A 16,338-nucleotide genomic window follows, 5' to 3' on the forward strand; every position below is an offset into this window, starting at 1 on the left:
GATAAATACTTAGAATTTGGGATGGACTGTTTAGTGAATTCCACTGCCTTCCCCAAAGATAATAACGCGTTAGATTCTTTAGGCACGACTTAATTAAATTACATTCTTAAATTCGGGTGCGCATTTGTGTGACCCAAATTCAAATCTCAACGGAGTCGAAATGTGTTAACAACTACGGGTGCATTGATTGTGACGTGGTTCGAGATGCATTTTCACGACGTTGCAATTCTATAAAAAATAAAGGATAATAATAAAAGCGGTTTAAACTTAATAAAAGCACATAAGTCACAACATGTATTTAAATCAGATATTTAGCCATTATAACAATTTAAGCGACCGTGCTAGAACCTACGGGATTCGAAGGTGCCTAACACCTTCCCTCGGGTCAACAGAATTCCTTACTTAGAATTTCTGGTTCCAGACTTCATTTGGAAAAGTCGAAAATTTCCTCGATTTGGGATTCAAGATAAACCGGTGACTTGGGACACCAAAAACCAAACCTTTCCCAAGTGGCGACTCTGAATTAAATAAATAATCCCATTTCGAATATTGTCACTTAAATTGGAAAAACTCCACCCGCGCATTTAACCCTTCGGGGCCGGGCGCACAAAAAGGAGGTGTGACAACCCTAAGATTTTTTTTTAAACTTGAATAAGAAATTTACTCGTATGATGAACTTAAAGAATAATTGAATTGGATTCTCTTGCTAAATAATTAATTAAAATATTTAATTATTAATTATTTGGTTTAAACATAAAAAATATTTTATTCTATGTTTATTCAGATCTTAATATTAGTTCATCTCTTATTTTGAATATTTAATATTAATTATAATTTTATCCGCCATAAATTTTATTTTCAAAGAGTAAAAGATTGGTATGACATTTCACATTTAGATCTTTATATTTGTATAATTATTAGTGGTATTGACTCTTACCAATCATTTTTTTCTCTCTTTCTCACACATTTATATTCTTAAATATTTTCTTACTTGTTGTTTAATAATTGGGTATTTTTCAATATTACACGAAAAATTGATAAAAAAATATTATTTGAGTAGGAAAGTAGTTCAAATGTAATATAAAATATATTATCGTGGAGGTATTTTTTTTTTCTCAATTTCAACTCTTTATGTTGTCCATTTAATTATTACTTATATTTTTCCTACGTATTGGACATTATGGAGTGGTAATGTATTGCTAATACGGAGGATTCTTATGAAATTCTAAGAATCATCCCTTAAAACCAATTGAATCACTCTTATGAACTTCAAGTTCTTCAATTCACTTCTAACGCATCGAAACGTATTTATACTACTCGGATTGACACCAAATTTTGCGGGCAAGTCTTAAATATTATATTAAACCTGTACCGGGCTCCGGAACCAACATATGAGCCCGATACCAAAGTGGTCAATCATTTTTAATTTTTTTAAATTCTTAGAATTTCAGTTTAACAATTTCTAATAAAAATTCATTACTCGGGTTAGGGACCTCAGAATTCGATTCTGGGACCGTCAAAACACGAATCCGGGTCCGTTTGCTAAAAATATTGGCCAAAGTCAAACTTAGCCTTCCAAGAAAATCTTAAGGAATCAAATGAACCTATTTCAATCCAAACTCTTCCAAATCCCGAACCAACCATCCCCGCATGTCGTAAATTAGTTAAAGCAAGCGCGAAAAGTTTTATTAGGGGAACGGGGTTCTAAAAAGCAAAACGACCAGTCGGATCATTACATAATATGCCTTTATTGAGTGGGAGTGATGTCTGAACAGTGAACCCTATAGTAAGAAGTCACTAATATTTTAATACCGTAAGGTAATGAAGGTAATATTAGTAGTACTTCGTCGTAGTGGGAGAATGCTAAAGAAAATCATAGTTCGGTGTACACTTTTGGGATAGTTTCAGTAACAGGATCCCTGAAGAGTTTAATACCAAACTAGATGGTTACGACAAAGCACTACTACAACAACAACAACAACAACAACAACAACAACAACAACAACAACAACAACGACGACGACGACGACCCAGTATAATCCCACAAGTGGGGTCTGGGGAGGGTAATATGTACGCAGACCTTACCTCTACCCCGAAGGATAGAGAGGCTGTTTCCAGGAGACCCTCGGCTCAAAAAAGCAATAGGAGATGATATATTAGTACCATAAAAATGCGTAATAAAAATAACAACAATATATAAGAGATATGAAATATGAAATACAGAATACGAAATACGAAATACGAAATAGATGGCTGGTATAGTACAACTAGAAGGTAAAGCCCTGCATCAATAGACGACCAATGGTATTCCTAGTCTAACTCCTAACTGGATAGGCTCACTCTATTGTGCTGTAGAAATATTCACACTCCCCCCTAACCTACAACCTTAATGCTCGACCTCCATAATTCTCTATCAAGGGCCATGTCCTCAGTAATCCAAGGTTACGACAAAGCACTACTGGACAAATATTGCATCAGAAATAACTTTTAATAGTCATGTGAAAAAATGCCTGAGAAAATTGTAAATGCATGTAATCGGTTCTTATTTTAGAAGCGGTTGTACAATGTTATTTTCCCATATTCAAAGTTTGCTGGCTTTTTAGCCAAACTGCTAATTAGGAAAAGCAAAGTTTAAATAAATTTATTTCAAGGACCAACTTAGTTTTCACCCTAATAATCGCACTTGAAACGTTAAGTCAATTTTTTGTTATGAATTGTCAGAGTCAAATTCCCTTCATGATCCTATTAAACATGTCTCTCTCGTTCAGTTACTCGCTCACTGACTTGATGTGATTAACTTAATTAGGAAAATTAATACAAGAAAAATGGCTTTTAGTGACCCGGAAAAATGGAGTCCCTAAAGTTATCAAATAATTCGTCCACGCACATCCTCATTCTTATCATAATTAAATTTGTGGTAGAGTCATAGCATTATCTTGATAATAAAATATTTATCCTTGACAAAAAAGCAAACTAAAAATCGGATTTTATTAAATTGATTAGTCTCACAGAAGACAGTTAGAGTTCATTCTTATGACGGTACGTAGCTCGTTTACAACCACCCATAATTAATTATGTAGGAATGAAGGTATATGCTTTAAAATAAAATGTCTTCATCGAGATAGCTGTTTGTTGCAACTATCCCCATTTATTATGCTACACAGCTGAAAAAATTATACAATATTGTCAGCGTTATGCCTTTAAACTCTTCTACTGCTCACCTGTGAAACAGTTTCTTCAATTATTAGTATTTGATAATTAGTTTAACCTATATCTTGAAAGGGGACAAGAATGACAATTTAATGTAGCTTTAAATTTCTAGGTTTCTCTTGGAACAGGGGTGAGCTTGGCAATAAATTGTGGTTTCAAACTTGGATAGGAGAAAAGAAAAGAATTGCAGTAAATTAACGGCCAAAAGTAAGAGTACTTAATTTGCTCTAGCCATGGCGAATCCTTTTAATGACCTGATTAAGCAAAGTGATAACATAATATTCATATACTGACTCTAACTAGTTTGGAATTGAAAGGTAGTTAACTCCTTGATTGATTCAAAAAGTAAAAGAAAAGAAAAGTGTAGTTAATTTGGCATTCATAAGGATTAAGATACTAAGAATTCATTTTGAACTTCCTTGTCAAAACAAAAAGGGGCAAAATTAATAAATAGCCAGATTTACAACTGGAAAAATAGTCATAGCAAAGTAATCGAAATTTAGTCACTTTTTCATGTAAAGATAAAATCTGAATAAAAAACCCTTAAAAATTCAAAAATATTCCAGCATAATATGCTAGAGTTCGAATATTTTTACATATGAGCTTCCAACATAATGTGATGTGCATATGCATGAGCTCCATAATCCCGCATATTATACTGGAACTTTCCGTGTGCTGGAGTTCCAACATAATATGCAGGACCTCCATAATCCCGCATATTATGCTAGAACTTTTTGTGTTTCGGCAAAACAGTTACTATTATGTTTCAATGACTTTGCAAACGCTAACTATTTTTCGATTATCAGTCCGAAAACAAACTAGCTCATGTTATTTTCACAACACAAAGAGAAAAGAGAGTCTTATGTGAAAAATTAAAAGGGTACCTTAGTATTAGATTACGTAAGTTATTTTCTGATTAAACAATTAAAAAGTGTCATTTTTGCCCCCCCCCCCCCAAACCCAAAAGAAAAGCAATTGGCCTCATTTGTAATATTTGTAAATTAATAAGAACCAACGAAGACCAACTAAGGAACCGTCACTTGTTAGCTCTTTCTTGAAAGCCCTTCACTCTCTTCCTAGTATGATTCCTATCACTCACTAGCAACATATGGCTTAGGTGATTTTGACACCAATACCATGACAAATTAAACCTTTTCTATCTTAAAATAGAAGAGGATCATAGACCAAAATTCTAATTGTATAAGTTAACCAAGTCGGCAAGATTATTTCCTCTGGACATGTAGAGAGCATCACTTTGCCATCTCTTCTTGCACAACAGATCCTATTTGGCAGTTACTGTGGTTAAAGTATATCAAAGACCGTATATTAGATCACCAGCACTGTGATTTACCATGTATACTATTTATTCCAGAACAATAAAGAAACACACATTGCACATGTATCTAATGGAACTTATCCGGAAAAATTTACAGAATCATAGGCTAACAACATGTGTCATATGAGCTTCAGAAGTTCATCTGCCCAATAAGGCAACCCGATCTTTCTGAACTGCCTGTGTTAAATTTATGTCGAAGAGTTCACACCGGATTGGCATTTCCATTTCATAGAAGGGGTTCTTCAAGACATAATCAGTGTATAATTCGTAAACGTACTTCAAGAGATATTCCATATGCAGAGTTCCAGGTTCACTGACCACAAAAACTTTTGTCCCTGCAATTACAATGTCTAATTCTTTAACTGGTGAGATATTATTTAACCATCGATCAAAAGACAAAGAGAAAACTGAATATCATCAAGTCAAATTAAATGTTGTATGGAACACTCAACTCAATGACATAAGAATTAGTTTTGATTCAAGCACAAACACATAGGAACCAGTCTGTTAAATATCTACCAAAGATGGTGTGTGTACAGTAGTACAGTGTCATCCACCATTTCCATTGCATTATCACTTTATTTGCCAATTTTGTTTCCATATACTGAAATGTTTCACTTTATTTTTCAACTTATCACTATCCAAGGAACAAACTAATTTCTACAAAGTTAAAGTATAACAGATAATCCAAGAAGAATATCATCTACTGAAGGTTAATTATTAGCGATGTTGAAGATCCATGAAATCTTAAATTTTTTTGTGTGCTTTTTGATTGTGAAGGGAGTGATTGGATTCACTGTTACAAATATAACACTCTTGGTGGCCTGTTGGTGAAATGGAACTATAGAAGTGCATGGTTGGAGACTTTTTGAGGTAAAAATTATAAGTTATATGTTATAACAAGCAGTCACATTCATTACTTCTTTTTTATAAGGCACAGTCTTTACGTCTCTTCTTTCTTTCTTTCCTTTTTGTCCTCTTTTACATGAATGAACAACCACAGGACCACCGATTCAAAAGCTCTGTGGACATATTCTGGACAAGTCATTTATTAAACAAAGAGGCAGTACGCCTATAATCAATTCTTCCTGAGACTAAAGTTATAATATCTTGTATCTATTGAGTCATGGAGATCATTTCTTGCGTATTTCATATCTTCGAGATAGTTCTAGCACCTAGTAAGAGATCTCTCTCCAGAAAAATTTTGAGATGTAGTTGCATAGATTACACCATTGTTTGAGTGGCTTCAGTTTCCATAATAGAGTACAAGCTCTCAGTAGATGCTCAAAAATCATTTTGATTGCACTAGGCGTTTAGGGTTGATAAGAAGGTGTTGGTTGGGTTTAGAGCTAAGGAACTTAACATTACACAACAGTACCAAGAAGAACCAGGCCTCCTATACCAAGTTCACAGAAAGGTTTAGGTTCTAGTTGTCCATCTTTCTCTAGTCTCCAACACCATACGTCTAGCTTTTCTGAATATTCAAGTTGGAAGTTTCCTGGTTCCATGATTTAAATTGGAAGAAATATAAATAACATAAGCAAAAAATAGGATGGATTCTGCTGCTTAAATATTCTGGACTGTATTTCCCGACACAAAAGTCCAAATAAGCAGGATTTTTGTTTATGCATTAAGCTTCAGATGTTGAACCTAAAGTACTTCTTTTACCCTTTTCCAGCTTGGAGGACTAGATTAGTTTTTAACTTTCAGGCCAACAAAACACTTAAAGCCTTTTCTTTTTAGTTTCTTTAATCCCTGGAAATGAAGCTTCAATTGCTTTCAAGCTTAGTGTGTGCACGACTACATATTTTCCTCACCAAATGATGAACACTTTCAGCATATAGCACGACATGTACAATGAAAAAAATGCTAAATGGAAGTTCATAAATACATTAATAATGAAAAGATGTTTCTGAAAAGTACATCAAAATCAAAATGGTGGGAGGTAAGAAGTACCAGTAAGAGATTGGAAGCAATTCAGATCGAAAGTATCAGCTTGAAGGAGTTCAATGCCGGAGCAACCAGGAATCGGGGACAGCTGCTGAGAGATTGCGTGCATCGAATGCCATAAACTTGCCAATCTCAAAGTATCATTTGTGTCCATTCTTCCAGCAGAACCATAATCCTAATGATTTTACACATCCATTATAATCACAAATAAGTGTGGACAGGAACGAACTATACTTGAGTAACTATCCAAAAATATATAGTATATATCATAACCACAAATAAGAACAAACTAAAATAAGAAAGCTAAAAAATTTGAGAATGTGAACTTCACCTTGTAGAAAATAAGCCCTCCTGATTTATTGATGATGTAAAGGCTGTAAATTGCTGCCATTTTGATTAAATCCTTTCTCTTTTTTAGCCGCACTCTTGCATCTGATGTAGTTCATAAACTCAGTAAGCTAAGATTTCAGGCAATGTTTCAGGAGAACAAATCAAAACATTGCATTTGATACAATTTCACAAAGGAACCAAAAAGAGGAGAGTTGGTCTCAGTGAATTCAGCTCACAAGCTTAGCAAATGAAGGTTTCAGGCTATTCTACTCAGCTCACAAGCTTAGCAAATGAAGGTTTCAGGCTATTCTACTGAAAGACAATCCAAAACAACATTGCATTGGATACAAATACCCCTTAAAAAGAATACCTAGGCAAAAGACCACATTGTTGCGGAAGCCAAATGTATATAGTGTCACAACTACTATACCAAAAATTATGACAGCCACCAAATAATAAATAAGACAATAAAGCAACAATAAAGGAACACCAGAATTTACGAGGTTCGGCTAATTTTGCCTACTCCTCGGACACAACCAATATTTTATTTCACTCCAAAAATACAAGTGAAATAATACTAAAGAGAGAAGATACAAATGTTTTAAACAGATGAGAAGACAAATGAGAGGTGTGTATAAATCCTAAACATTAAGCCTTCTTTTATAGGGGGAAAATCCCCCCAACCCTTCTCTTCCCACTGATGTGGGACAAAAAGTTTTGCCAAATTCAACAAATCTCCACCTTGGCAAAATTCCACATCTTCAATTTCCTCTCAATAACAAATTTTGATTGTGTCTTCATCTTCAATCTTCAGTTTTCAACAATGTTGATCAAATCCAAACAATGTTGAAACTTGACCGCAGTCACCACCTTTGTCAGCATATCAGCAGGATTCTCCGTAGTATGAATTTTCTTCACTGTGACTCCACCTTCTTCTATGATTTCTCGTACGAAATGATACCGAACATCAATGTGCTTCGTCCTTGCATGATAAACTTGGTTCTTCGCTAATTGAATAGCACTTTGACTATCACAAAAAATTGTGATACCTTTTTGTTCAACACCAAGCTCCTTTAGCAATCCTTGAAGCCAAACTGCCTCTTTCACAGCCTCTGTAATAGCCATGTACTCTGCCTCTGTTGTAGACAAAGCAACTGTTGACTGCAAAGTAGACTTCCAACTAACTGGTGCCTTTGCAAAAGTAAACACATAACCAGTAGTTGATCTTCGTTTGTCCAGATCACCCGCAAAATCTGAGTCACAATATCCAACTACAGACCGATTGTCTTCCTGCTCAAAAACTAACCCGACATCTGCAGTATTATGAATATACCGTAGAATCCACTTCACAGCTTGCCAATGCTCCTTCCCTGGATTGTGCATATATCTGCTAATAACTCCAACAGCTTGTGAAATGTCAGGCCTTGTGCAAACCATTGCATACATCAAGCTACCAACAGCATTTGCGTATGGTACCTTTGACATATACTCTCGTTCAGCTTCATCCATTGGCGACATAATAGTACTTAGCTTAAAATGGGAAGCAAGTGGAGTACTAACTGGCTTAGTCTTGTCATCACTGCCAAAACGTTGAAGTACTCTCTTCAAATATTCCTTTTGAGATAAACAGAGTTTCTTTGAACGTCTATCTCTAATTATCTCCATGCCAAGAATTTTCTTTGCCTCACCCAAATCCTTCATCTCGAACTCCTTCTTCAGTTGAATCTTCAACTTATCAATTTCTTCCGAATTCTTGGAAGCTATCAACATATCAGCAACATATAGGAGAAGATATACAAAGGAACCATCTTTAAGCTTGTGCAAATACACACAATGATCGTATTTGCTTCTCTTGTACCCTTGCCGCAACATAAACTCGTCAAATCGCTTGTACCATTGTCTAGAAGATTGCTTCAATCCGTACAACGATTTTTCAAGTTTGCACACCATATTTTCTTTTCCAGCAACTTTGAATCCTTCTGGCCGAGTCATGTAGATTTCCTCCTCCAAGTTTCCATCCATCTGAACTAGTTCCAAATCCAATTGTGCTACCAAAGCCAACATAATTCTAATGGATGAATGTTTTACAACTGGAGAAAACACTTTATTGTAATCAATTCCCTCCTTTTGAGCATATCCTTTAGCCACCAATCTTGCTTTGTAGCGAACATCTAATTGGTTAGGAAATCCTTCTTTCTTTGCAAATACCCATTTGCACCCAATTGCTTTCTTTCCCTTCGGGAGATTGGCCAATCTCCATGTATGATTCTGATGAAGGGACTGTATTTCATCATTCATGGCAATCCTCCACTTATCTTCTTCTGAACTTTGGACAGCGTCTTTATAAGTAGTAGGAACATCATCAGCTACAATTGAGGTTGCACAAGCAACCGTCTCTATGAGATTGTTCTTTTGGGCCTGCTGGTTGCTATTGATTCAAGTTGTTATTGAGGTTCCTGAGTTGGAATCTCCTCTACTGGCTCTCTTCCAGAGGGTAATCTTCATTTGTTTCCTCCTCTGCTTCTTGTGTAGGAAAAATAAATTTTCCCTCAAACTCCAACTGCTTAGAAGCACCTTTATTTTGTTTGGTATCTTCTGTTACCTTATTTACCATAGCAGATTCATCAAAGGTAACATCCCTGCTGAATATTACTTTCTTTGTCATAGGACACCATAAGCGATATCCTTTGACTCCAGAAGTAATTCCCATAAAAATAGCCTTCTTTGCCCTTGGATCCAATTTTGACTCAGTCACATGATAATATGCAGTTGAGCCAAACACGTGCAAAGAGTTATAATCTACAGCAGGTTTTCCATACCATTTTTCAAATGGTGTCTTGCCATCAATAGCAGCAGATGGTAGACGATTAATGAGGTGGCATGCATATGTAATTGCCTCAGCCCAAAATTCTTTGCCCAAGCCAGCATTGGACAACATACACCGTACCTTCTCCAGCAAGGTCCGGTTCATACGTTCTGCCACTCCATTCTGTTGTGGTGTATGTCTAACAGTGAAGTGTCGGACGATGCCATCATTTTCACAGACCTTATTGAAATGATCATTTTTGTATTCACCTCCATTGTCTGTGCGAATACATTTGATCCTCCTGCCTGTTTGATTCTCCACCATCGTCTTCCATTTGAGAAAAATTCCCAGCACTTCATCTTTGTTTTTCATTGTATACACCCACACTCTTCGAGAAAAATCATCAACAAAGGTTACAAAATAGTGTTTCCCACCCAATGAAGGTGTTTTGGAAGGACCCCAAACATCAGAGTGTACATAATCCAAAATGCCTTTAGTATTATGGATCGTTGTACCAAATTTAACCCTTGTCTGTTTCCCTTTGACACAATGCTCACAAAACTCCAAGTTGCAAGCCTTTACTCCTTTTAACAATCTTTGATCTGATAGAGTTTTCAAGGATTTTCCTCCAGCATGTCCCAAGCGCATGTGCCATAGCTTGGTTGCTTCTGCCTCTTTGTCGTCACTGGATGTCACTGTCGCTGTCCCAGTAACTGTACTGCCACGATAGCGGTACATATTATTATTATTCTGATTAGCCTTCATTACCACTAGTGCACCGGAGCATACTCTCATCACTCCATTTTCTGCAATGATTTTGAACCCTTTTGATTCTAGGGCTCCCACAGAGATGAGATTCTTCTTCAAATCCGGTACATATCGAACATCTGTTAATGTTCTGATCATTCTATCATGGTTCCTTAATCGTATTGAACCAATGTCATATGAGGTAAGAGGGCTGTTATCCGCTGTGTGGACGACTCCATATTCTCCTTCTTGAAATTCCACGAACCAGTCCCTGTTGGGACACATATGATAGCTACATGCCGAGTCCATCAACCATATGTCTGATGATGTTGATGACTCTGTTGTAACTAATGAGAAGTCTGAATCATCACAATCAGCTACATTTGAATCCATAATGGCCTTTCCATTGTTATGTTTGGCCTTATTCTTCAACTTCGGACAGTCTTTCTTCCAGTGCCCTTTTTCTCGACAAAAGGCACATTCATCTTTGCTGGGTCTGGATCTTGACTTGGATCTTCCCTTCTTTGTCCTCGTTTGACTTTGAGGACGACCCCTCACAAATAGTGCTTCTCCTTCTCCGCCCTTCTGTTTTTCTCGCTTTCTTTGTTCATAGCTGTACAAAGCCGAACAAACTTCTCTGAGAGAAACTTCGTCATTTTCATGGAGTAGAGTAGTTTCAAGGTGCTCGTATTCATCAGGAAGTGACGCCAACAACATCAAGGCCAAGTCACCATATCATAAGTTGTATCCATATTTTGCAAATCTGTGACCAGTATTGAAACTGGTGATATGTTCATTCATCGTGGTACCAGGAACATAGGTGAAGTGAAACAATCTCTTCTTCATGTACAATTTATTTTGACTGTTTTTCTTCAAAAATTTATCCTCCGGTGCTTTCCATAATCTACTTGCAGAAGTTTCCTTTGTGTATGGATATTTCTGCTCTCTAGCAAGGTAGGATCGAATGGTACCACAAGCAACACGATTGATAATTCTCCAATCTTCTTCTCCAATAGCATCTGGTCTCTTTTTTTCAATAGCAAGATCTAGCCCTTGTTGAAAAAGGACATCTAGAACCTCGCCTTGCCACATCCCAAAATGTCCGGACCCGTCAAATATTTCTACCGCAAATTTTGCATTTGACACAATTCTTGTCATAAGCGAAGATGTCAATGATGACGTATTGTTGACACTTGATGTAGACTCTTCTTGTTTATTGTCTCCCATCTTTGACACAAATATTATTTAATAGCTGACGACACAAATCAAGATTATTTCCTTTCTGGTGTGGAAGATCAGACTAAGCTGCAACCACAGAGCATACTAAGACAGAATCTTGACACAGTTACCAAGATAAATCTTTTCTGATGTGGAAGATCAGACTATGCTGCAATCACAGAGCATACTAAGACAGTACCTTGGCTCTGATACCAATTGTTGCGGAAGCCAAATGTATATAGTGTGAATAAGTCACAACTACTATACCAAAAATTATGACAGACACCAAATAATAAATAAGACAATAAAGCAACAATAAAGGAACACCAGAATTTACGAGGTTCGGCTAATTTTGCCTACTCCTCGGACACACCTCTCATTTGTCTTCTCATCTGTTTAAGACATTTGTATCTTCTCTCTTTAGTATTATTTCACTTGTATTTTTGGAGTGAAATAAAATATTGGTTGTGTCCGAGGAGTAGGCAAAATTAGCCGAACCTCGTAAATTCTGGTGTTCCTTTATTGTTGCTTTATTGTCTTATTTATTATTTGGTGGCTGTCATAATTTTTGGTATAGTAGTTGTGACTTATTCACACTATATACATTTGACTTCCGCAACACACATAGATAATATCTGACATATTTTAGCTTTCCCAGCCACTCCCTACTCTGTTAGGCAAAACAAGGGATCATAACCTTATATAGTTACACGTGTGACCAACAAATATCATATTGGGTCTTTTTCTGGCCTAGAGGCGGAGCTAAGGTGCCGTTCGAACCAGCACAGTTGCTTATACATTAAATATGTTTAAATATCTAATTGCGAACCCAATAACTAAAATGAGTTAGGGACATTTATGTTCAAACCCATAAACTTCAAATTTTGCCCCACCTAATTTCTGCAGCTATGCAAACGGCTCATAGTTCAAGGGCGGACCCATGATTTTACATCGGTGGGTTCTATACTCTTCTAAAGTTAACACTAAATCAATCCCACAAGAGGAGACTCTTACTGTATGCCTAACAGGAGACTCTTAATGCCTTTGAATAGGAGCTAATTGGTTTCTACAAAACCAGATGCAGATCCTCAGGGAAATCAAAAAGAAAAAGCAACGCCAGTTTAACCCCAAAAGCAATATGCTTATAGATTTACTAAGCAAATTCATGATGACAAATTAAAGCATCTATTGTACGAGTACCAAAACGTATTTCAACGACAAATATTTACCTCAAATTGATTTACTGATACACAAAAAACAGTTATTCCCATTAAGAAGAATAAAAGGAATCACAAAATGAACAAACCCCAACAGTTGAACAAATCAATTCAACTCGAACCAGAGGTGAGCGAACGACCGTACTTGTAGTTTGGCGAAATGAACAAGTTTCCAATGCTAAACATGGCAACTTGAGGGGCAAATATGGATATTTTCCATATTTTATGGGTAGATTTGACCTTTTCATTTGTTGAAAACGTTAAGTTTTGAAAAGCTCAGAGCCCACGTGAGATTTTACTGGGTTAAGAGCAGATCTTAGGCTGCTTATCGGTCACTTCGGTTCAATTTTGAATGTTATGGATTTATTTTATTTGTTATTAATATCTAAATATGCTAAATTCATAACTGAACTAATAAAAAATTGATTATCGAATTAATTGGTTAATGATCATTAGTGATTCAACTATCGGTTTAACCGATATGAGCTGGAAGCTTATTCAAACTATTGCATTTTATTACGTTTGATGGTTCTAAGATTAATAAGATCCTATGTGATTATCAAACTAACTCTTTAATCTACATGTCCGAATATTTGTATGAAAAAAAGTATTTCTTCACATCTTGTACTCGTGTTATTCATAAACTAGATGAAGTTAAGAACCTGTAATATATTGTAAAAACAGAAAACTGATAAAGATTCTAATTGTCGTTATTGAGTACCGTAAAAAAGGACTCGAGAAGGAGGCAGCTGCCCGAACTAAAGTCTAAAAGTAAACGAAAGGAAAATAAATAGAGTTTTTAATTCTAAAGCCCTAAAGTGGTTCTATATAATCAGGGGTAAAAAGATTTAACATATCTTATAAGGTTATCGATTTAACCGTTAAGGAAACTTAAACAATTATTAACCGAACCGATAGATTAATCTATATCTATCTATCTATCTATATCTATGTTATTATAAAAGCACGAATACTGATGTTGGTGGACAAAAATATCCCTCAAATATTTCTTACTTAAAGCAATTTAATGAAGGATATAAATGTAATATTGAATAGGAACCATTCTAAGTAAAACCTTTTCCTGTTGAGACTTAATACCTATATTTAAGCAGCGAATAATAATAACCTTCCTTAAATGATGAGTACTTAAAACCCGCTTTCAATGAGTAGTACACAAATCGTACAATTAAATCTATGACATTAACTCATTTACATCACACATTAGTCTATCCAAATCCTTTTTTTTTTGACAGACCAAGTTAGAATCAAATTCTGTAGTATTGATATCTTATAAGATTAAATTAGTCTTCACAAAAAAATAAACTAACTTAACGTGGTAAGCTTTTATGAGAAAACACATTCACGGCACTACAAAACCAGAACCAAATTCCGATTATTCTTGTAATGTGAGATCAATATTTCTATCTGGGGATGCGCATGGACCGGTTACTAAATCAACTATATCAATTGTATTGATTCGAGTTTTTTGGACTTTTCGGGTTCTTTTGTTACATGGATATTATTTCAAATTTTTGATAAATAAATATATTTTTAGTAAAAATTGAAAAAATTCACAAACATATGATCTATTAATATATTTTTATGGGAGAATTTTCTTAATAACATATGATACTTATTTTTTTCGTTGATGTACACTTTCAAGGTTAATTGAATTTAATAATTAAACATAAAAATCAATATGATACTATATGTTCTATTTAATTTTAAATTAATGAAATACCACTTCAAATCGAAAAAGATATAAGAATTTAATAGATCTTGACATATGCATATGAAAGAACAAAGAGATTAACGCATTTCACTAACACTTGATGAGAAAGTGATCATACAACTAATTATTTAAAGTTAATAAAAATAGATGACCTCATATTTAACTAAATATTACATCCCATACGAAAATCGCAGATATTTTTAGACATTTTTATAAAGAAAATTCTACGAAAAATCGTAAAAGTATTCTATAAAAATTATATATTTATATTTCGGTTGGTTTGATTTTTTTATTGAATACCATACCAAATCAAACTAAATCTAATAAAAAAAATTATTTGGTTTAATTTAACTTTTTGATTTGGTGCGATTTTCTGCCTCGATTTGCACACCCCAATTTCCATCACATACCAAACCAAAGAGGGTGCTAAGCAATTACCGCCACCTACCGAAGGTCTCAAATCCAGGTGTTCTTTGATTTAAGAAATATTGATATTTTATGTGAATTTTACAATATATGTTATATCAAACTCTATTTTATTAAGTATTGCGGTATTATTAAGATTATCATTAAAATTGTTTAGAAGTTTCATTTTGTGAGACTAAAATTGACAATGCAAAATTTTTGGAAAAAATACTAAGGAAAATATCTAAAAAATATTCTTTTGCCTGTAACTGTATAGAAATACGCTGTAAGTTATCAATATATTTGACTTAAAATACATTACTAACTTCTTTGTTAGAATTAGAATAAACAGATTGTTGAAACAAGAAGTCAACATAAAATAAGTTTTAATATTTTGCTTCCAAGTTTTGAAAATAAAAAGTACACATTTAATCGGGAAAAGATAAAATCTCTGCAGAATTACGATAAACACAATTCTTACTTATAGTAGGCATTAACGTGTATATAGCGACCTGAGCTATTTTGCTGTAGAAAGTAAAAGTAAAACAATGACTCCTTCTTCTTTTTAGTTATTTTTGTATCGTACTTCATAATTTTTGGAGTTCAAGTAAATATTAAACCAAAAACCTAAAAGAAACAAATACAATTGCACGGTGCAAATTTCAAATAGTTGGGGTCACCAAGTTTCCAGTAGTTGGTATATTTCAACTTTTTAGATATGAATACAATTGAGAATGACCATATTGGTTTAGATAACTTGATCTCCTTTTCTTTTTTTATTGAAACAAATTCAGAAGTTTAATCTGATTCAGAAAAATGAGAAGCGAACACTTCTATAAAAGTAGTCCATATTCTAAATGCTAGATCATAAACTTTTCAAGAAGTACGTATTAGTTTTTAGCTTTGGTAGAAGAAGATAAGAAAGTTCGGCAAACTTCTCGAGAGGTATTTAATATTTACTTTGATTTTTCTGGAAAAAAAAACAACGTTCATGATTTATGGAATACCTATTCTTGATTGTTTAGATATTTAATTCATAAATTATGATGAACTTATCAAGACGTGTAGGTTTGTTGGCTTTTATACAGTTCAATTTGATTAGACATATTTTGAATCTCTAAATATTGCAAAGGTTATCTTGGTAGTTTTATTTATATCATAGAATCGTTAGATCTTCCAATCTAAGTTATTACCCGTTTAGATCTTCTAACTCTTGAATGAAAATATATTTGATTTTTTCTTTAAATTAAATTAATAAACTACAATAGATAATAAGAAGTTGTTTTATCTCTAGATCATATTTTATTTCACAACTTTTTCTTACTTATTGCATGTGTTTTGAGAATCATATTGGAAGTTGATCATTAATAGGATATAAATATGCAAG

The 16,338-nt window shown here is 34.4% G+C and overlaps 1 protein-coding gene across 2 annotated transcripts; it reads right to left on the reverse strand.

Moving 5' to 3' along the window:
- Positions 1 to 4,556: 4,556 nt before the first annotated feature.
- LOC107823660 (uncharacterized) lies at positions 4,557 to 13,100 on the reverse strand. Of its 2 annotated transcripts, none has more exons than XM_075249735.1 (4): positions 12,960 to 13,100; positions 6,828 to 6,928; positions 6,503 to 6,671; positions 4,557 to 4,896 (listed from the first exon to the last, which is right to left on the reverse strand). In XM_075249735.1, the coding sequence occupies exons 1-4, from the start codon at positions 13,060 to 13,062 to the stop codon at positions 4,685 to 4,687; spliced, it is 585 nt and encodes a 194-aa protein (XP_075105836.1). In that variant the 5' UTR covers positions 13,063 to 13,100; the 3' UTR covers positions 4,557 to 4,684. The 2 variants fall into 2 exon arrangements, with proteins under 2 accessions (XP_075105836.1, XP_075105839.1); XM_075249738.1 differs by having other exon boundaries at positions 4,557 to 4,881; positions 12,960 to 13,097.
- Between the last annotated feature and the right edge of the window lie 3,238 nt (positions 13,101 to 16,338).

The sequence above is a fragment of the Nicotiana tabacum genome, chromosome 1 (genome assembly GCF_000715075.1).
Source record: "Nicotiana tabacum cultivar K326 chromosome 1, ASM71507v2, whole genome shotgun sequence".
In the NCBI taxonomy this organism is placed as follows: domain Eukaryota; kingdom Viridiplantae; phylum Streptophyta; class Magnoliopsida; order Solanales; family Solanaceae; genus Nicotiana; species Nicotiana tabacum.